We start from the raw sequence: 6,000 nt of genomic DNA, 5'->3' as shown, positions 1-6,000 counted from the left end.
TGCTTAAACTTCACTTTTTTTTTTTTTAAGACCAAACTCTAACAGCAGAGAATTTTAAGTAGGCCAGACATGCTTTAGTCACCAAAGGAGATTGCCTAACAGTGTTGATTTGGGAGTCAGGTGGCCTGGGCCTCAAAACTTCACGCTAACCCTGAGTCTTTTCCCTCTGTTTTCAAATTCAAGACATTTAGGTCAGCGCTTTATGAATACAAATATTTAAGTCAGAAACATGTAGGAATTCCAGTTATCTTCCAGGATGAACCCCATTACTAACTACTTCATCAGCTTTCAAACTTGCAGTTAAGTCTACATTTTTTCCAGTTTTAATGAAATTATTTTATTTGGGATAGATTTTGCTTAAATTTTCACAACTGAGGTTTTGATTCACTCATTTATCAGGGTTTGAGTCATATTGCAGATGATAGCATCAACACACAGCTTTGACCAAAATAGGATTCTTCAAGGTTTCTTTTGCGGGGGGGCGGGGGCGAAGAAGATAACTTTCATATGGGCAGTTTTTTCACGGCAGTAAATCTTATTTTCTATTCACCATATACTGGCCATTAACATTACTCGAATATGTTTTTTTTCTCCCTTCGGGAATCAAATATCATCAGTGGGTAAACAACACAAAGACACGGAGCGGCAGGGTTAATTCCTGCTTTCCCTCTTTTTCCCCCTCCTGTAAAAACAGGGAATCCAACACTCCGTAAAGCGCAGAACTCTAATAAGACTAATCAACTAGACTGCTAAAACAGGGAGCCCTGAACAAACCCAGCCCGCACAGGGATGCTTTTCTCTTTCTCTCCACTAGAGGCGATAGCCTCTTTCAAAAGAGAAATTGAGCTGTAATGGGCCGGTTGGGGGAGTAGACCCCGTAAAGATCAAAAGGTTAAAAACCACCTCAAACAAAGAGCAAAGGTCAATACCCAACTCCCAAGCCCTGACGTATCCATCTTCCACGAAAAATGAAGGTGACTCCTCCATAACATGTTCTCGAGACCTGGGGCCGCGTGGCCTTTCAGAAACCAGGCGGCTCTGAGGTGATTAACAGGTAGTTCGCAGTGAAACAGCCAACGACCGGAAGTGGAAATGAGCCCCGGGCGGGGATGAGGAGACTCCACGGCACGCTTGCGCAGTCAGCGGGGTTGCAGTACGCGTGCGCAGTTGGGCGGTGACGGGGTGACGCTCGGAGCGTGGGCCGTGACTCTCACGGATCCGATCCCGCCCTCCCTTCTCGCTGTCGACCGTCCGGGGCTAGCGCCCGCGATCCTTTTCCCAGAGTGCTCTGCGCCGTGAAGAAGCGGCTCCCGAGTGCTGGGGGCATTTTGTGTTGGCTGGAGCCGGAGTGACAAGATGGCGGCGTCGGCGGAGTGACAGGGGTCCCTCCGGGCGGGAGCCGGCGGCAGTGGTGGCAGCGGTATCGCCGCCCTAACTCACCGCTCTCCTTTTCCAGCCCGCGACGTCGCCGCGAAAGTGAGGCAGCGGCGGCCGCCAGAAGCAAGTGGCCCAGCCTGGTTACCGTGAGAACCCCCTCAACAATCTGCGGCCTGACAGAAAGAAAACCTGACAGCAGCGGTGATTAGGTTCTCCTTGGCCGACTCTGGGCCCTGTAACGCCGAGAAAAGAGCCAGCGTTTTCCTGCCGCCCTCCGGAGCCCTGCTCCGTGGACGAGCCCTAGAGGTCTCCCGTTCTCCCCTTAGAGGTGTCGGGGCTTAGCCCCAGCCTCCATCTTCGTCTCTCAGGATGGCGAGCAGCAGCGGCTCCAAGGCCGAATTCATTGTCGGAGGGAAATATAAACTGGTACGGAAGATCGGGTCTGGCTCCTTCGGTGACATTTACCTGGCGATCAACATCACCAACGGCGAGGTAATCACCTGGGGTGGGGTTCACGACTACGCTGCGCCTGCCCTCCCCCCCTCCCGCGAACTGTTCGGGCCTTTTCCCACCGCATGCCGCACTGGGAAGTCCAGAGGGAGCCAGTTTTCCTGCCTTAGGAACCACCCCCGCTTTCTTTCCCTAAAAGGGAAGAAAGAACCCAAGATAAAGGTTGGGTGTAGTAGGAAGTTTCCCAGCTTGTTAAAAATACACCTTAATCGAACTTTTAAAACCGTCGTTTAAGGTGAGGACGGCAAAATCCTATTCCTGTGATCCCCATGTTTTTCTATCTATATTTTTAATTCTGCCGGCGTTTTTGTTCCCATTAGGACAGCATCCGATCGCCTGCTTTCTTCATAATCTCTCATTACGTTTTCTGGATGAATCGTTTTCCTGCACTTTAGAGGACGTGCCGCTTTCGTCACTACCCCCTGAAGAGGCCTTTGAGGCTGGTTGCCTCGTTTTATAATTACAAAGAGAGCCTTCTTTTCCCAGCCTCTCACTTCCACCTTCTAGTCGAGAGTTGGAGCTTTGCTCGTGTTTCCCTCTCTTTTCCCAAATGACATTGAATCCATAAGGATGTTGATGCCATCATCCCCTCTTTCCCCTGCAGGAAGTGGCAGTGAAGCTAGAATCTCAGAAGGCCAGGCATCCCCAGTTGCTGTACGAGAGCAAACTCTATAAGATTCTTCAAGGTGGGGTTGGCATCCCCCACATACGGTAAGAATCCTTAAGCAAATAGGCGATCCTCTGAGGGAAGTATGGAAACGGGGAAGATGTGTACGAGGCAGGTGATAGGGCCAGCTGAAGCCGGCTCTTGGTATTTGAGTTACCTGGGTTTCCTGTGAAGCGTAAGTCACCACAATCACAGAGTAAATTTTAGTTTGCCAACTTAGTTTAGAATTTCAGTTTGTAACACTCGGCTGCAAAGCTTCCGTCATTCTTCCCGAGGCTTTCATTTGCGGTTAAAGTATGCGGCTCATCTTTGATCCCAACGCGGAAGGGTTGCCTGCTGTTTTCTTTCCGTCTGCACCTCAGATGTTCTTGGGTTTGTCCGGTGAAGTGGATTTGAGGGTGCCGAAGTCACCGGGCTGGGCCAGTTCGGGTTGCTATTGGAGCTGGCTTGGGAAATGGCTGCTCTTTTGTTGTGTTTTTGTTCCAACATGTCTTCCTCCTCCGCTTAGAAAATGGCGGAACGACGTGACTCAACCGCATATTCCTGCCCTTTTCTCTGCTTGAGTTCATAAGTTACGCTTCCTTGAGACCCTCTTTAGCAGCCCTGAGTTGATTAAACCTTTGAAAAGCCCAGAATAAAGCTGCAGACAGTGGTGGGGTTCAGGGAAGGAGATGCCATAATGACAGTCTGATCTCTGCAGCAGATGCGATGTGAAATTAAATTTACTCTGCAAAATCTTTCATAGTCTTTCCAGAAGTGTTAATTAAGTCTGTAAAGGATGGTAATGTTTGCTACATTTCAATCTGTGTACTAAATTTTGTGGGAAATGGCAAAGGCAGTTTGAACAGCGCTATGTTGAAATTGACTCCGTCGTATTAAAAGAAAACTTAATCGTGTAACCGCAGTTTGACAAGTAACTAACCTGTTGAGTTACTTGGTCAGTAGCTCCTCACATCTGGGAAATTGTGGCTTTTTTTTGGAGATGTGATATTGGTGAAGGCAAATAGTAATCAGGATAAAAGATGACCAGATGAAGACACTGGGTTCTTTTAAATGGTTAACTTTAAAGGATTTTAGAATAGTTTGATTTTTGAGATTAAAGAGCCTCTTTCCAGAGTAGAGACTAAAATATAGTTTAAGACTCAACCATTTTCCAACAATTACTCAAAAATAACATTTGCAAAAAGATACGGAGGTAGTTGAGAATTAACTGGAATGGTATTTACTGTAGCCTGTTTTACTATCCCAGCTTTTATTCCTCAAATCTTGAATTAATGACTGGGTTATATACATTAATTCTGATGTGGAAACAACCGGAGTGACACTATACTTAAAAATTTTCCAATGCTGATAGACATTTTTAATGGAGAAATTGAGTGATACGATTTTCTATTGGTTCAAAGTCAAAATAAATTATTAGGAAGAAAATTCCAGGTTTATCTTATGAGGTAAAGATTAATGTGAAATCTGAGATAATCCAGATTTGAGATTTTTAATGGTTCTCATCCCTTTAAAAAAAACAAAACCCTGCTGTGTAGGAAAATAAATTTGTTATTGTGGAAAAGTGAAAACCTTGATTAAAATATCTAGCTTTTTTCTTCACAAAATAAAAAATATCAATTGCATTCGCCTAAAATTTTAAAATTCTTTTCCCTTTGCATTTACTTTCATCTCTCCACCCTGGATCTCGCTGATTTGCTTTCCATCACTAGTTTTTCCTAGAATTACATGTAAATGCAATCATACAGTATGAGGTCATGTGTGTCTGGCTTCTCTAACTTAACGTAATGCTTTTGAGATTCATCTGTGTTGGGAGGTTTTATAAATTTCACAAATCAGGTTAAACTTAATGTATTTGAAATCATTTTCAAAAAAGCAGTAAGGGCTTCCCTGGTGGCGCAGTGGTTGAGAGTCCGCCTGCCGATGCAGGGGACACGGGTTCATGCCCCGGTCCGGGAAGGTCCCACATGCAGCGGAGCGGCTGGGCCCATGAGCCATGGCCGCTGAGCCTGCGCGTCCTGAGCCCGTGCTCTGCAACGGGAGAGGCCCCAACAGTGAGAGGCCCGCGTACCGCAAAAAAAAAAAAAAAAAAAAAAAAAAAAAAAAGGCAGTAAGCATCTGGCATTTTCAGTGCTAAACGCAAATTAAATACATGCACTTTTATTTGGTAGCTTTTATTTAAGGACAACACTGATACAGACCAACAAGGGCAATAGTCAATATACTGATTACACACATCAATAAATGAAATTGACTTGTGAGCAAAATTCTAAGAGGTTGAGTGCAGAGGATGTTGTGGTAGTTATAAACTGGATGGAGCTAAAGAGGTTAACCTGACTTTCAAGTTAAGACTTCCTGGGAGAGGAGATGGGACTTCAGGATCTGGCTCTAAGGAAGAAAGCTTGGTGAACTGGTTGGGGAGGGCATCCAAGAGTAAAGTGTGGCTTCTGGGAGTGGTCTCTAAGGCAGAATGTAGTAATTGCATGAGGGTGAGGAAAGAGTAAATTTGTTTTAGGAGTAGTAGAGTCCAGGTACATAGAAACAAAAAATGGATCATTGGTTTTAAAGTACAGTGTGAGAGAACTGTTTGTCCACTGAAGTGGAAAAGATAAGGACTTACATAAGCTTTCTTTATTTTGGGTGGCAACATCTTCCCCTTTGCTGTTTGTTCCCCACTATTTCCACATCAACTATATATAGTATACACTTAATAAATATTTACTTGGGAAATATTGAATTAAATTATTCAGTTTAGCTAGATTAAAAGGGCAGTCTCTTCTGTTACCCATTGTTTTAGAAATGTTGACACTAATTAAAAATTTTTAGATTTGCTGCATTTATACCACACTAATATCTCCCTCCTCCCCCAATCTACCCCACACCCTGCAATTTTCTTAAAGATACTATGGGATATTCTAAAACAAGGGCTGAAAATTACCTAGCCTATATAGCATACCTGCCTTATCAAGTCCTTAGTGTGTAAGGACCTTACTAAGGGATCTATTGTGCAGAAGCATAGCATCCAGTGAGTGTAAAGAGCAAGAATGAGAGGATGGCATTCAGTCTCTTGATATTTTTAAGAAACTGAAAGTCCTTGGGCCTTGTGAATTGACCTCTGGCAGCTCATTTTAAATTACTGTGTTTCTGTTACAACCCTCCCTTTCTTTGTGCCACTTTGAACTGAATTAAATTGTTCTCTAAAGAAGCAGTTATGTTATAGCCAGGCTCTAAATCTGCTATGTGGTACTGATTGAGTGATCTGGGGTTTGTCAGTCCCTTAACCTCTTTGGGCATATCAGTTTCCTCATTTTTGAAATCAAAAGAGGGTTTTGCCAGGTTGGTAATTTTCTAGTTTTGCATGCTGAGCTTTTGGGTAGGGTTTTGTTTGAACAAGTTTCTCTACTTAAGTCACTGGCCTAGTTGATCTCAGAACTTTCAACTCTGAA

At 44.3% G+C, this 6,000-nt stretch overlaps 1 protein-coding gene across 5 annotated transcripts in view; it reads left to right on the top strand.

Moving 5' to 3' along the window:
• Window positions 1–1,153: 1,153 nt before the first annotated feature.
• Window positions 1,154–6,000, top strand: part of CSNK1A1 (casein kinase 1 alpha 1) — a 49,115-nt gene continuing 44,268 nt past the window's right edge. For 2 of the 5 annotated variants that reach the window (XM_065874955.1, XM_065874954.1), the window contains exons 1-2: window positions 1,154–1,869; window positions 2,492–2,598. In XM_065874955.1, the coding sequence (XP_065731027.1) occupies window positions 1,747–1,869; window positions 2,492–2,598 (230 nt within the window). In that variant the 5' untranslated portion in view covers window positions 1,154–1,746. The remainder of the gene's footprint in view (window positions 1,870–2,491; window positions 2,599–6,000) is intronic. The other 3 variants (XM_065874957.1, XM_065874956.1, XM_065874958.1) reach the window with 3 other exon arrangements.

This window comes from Phocoena phocoena, chromosome 3 (assembly GCF_963924675.1).
Source record: "Phocoena phocoena chromosome 3, mPhoPho1.1, whole genome shotgun sequence".
Classification (NCBI taxonomy): domain Eukaryota; kingdom Metazoa; phylum Chordata; class Mammalia; order Artiodactyla; family Phocoenidae; genus Phocoena; species Phocoena phocoena.
Note: the sequence above shows the minus strand (reverse complement) of the source record. Positions and strands in the feature narration are given on the sequence as shown.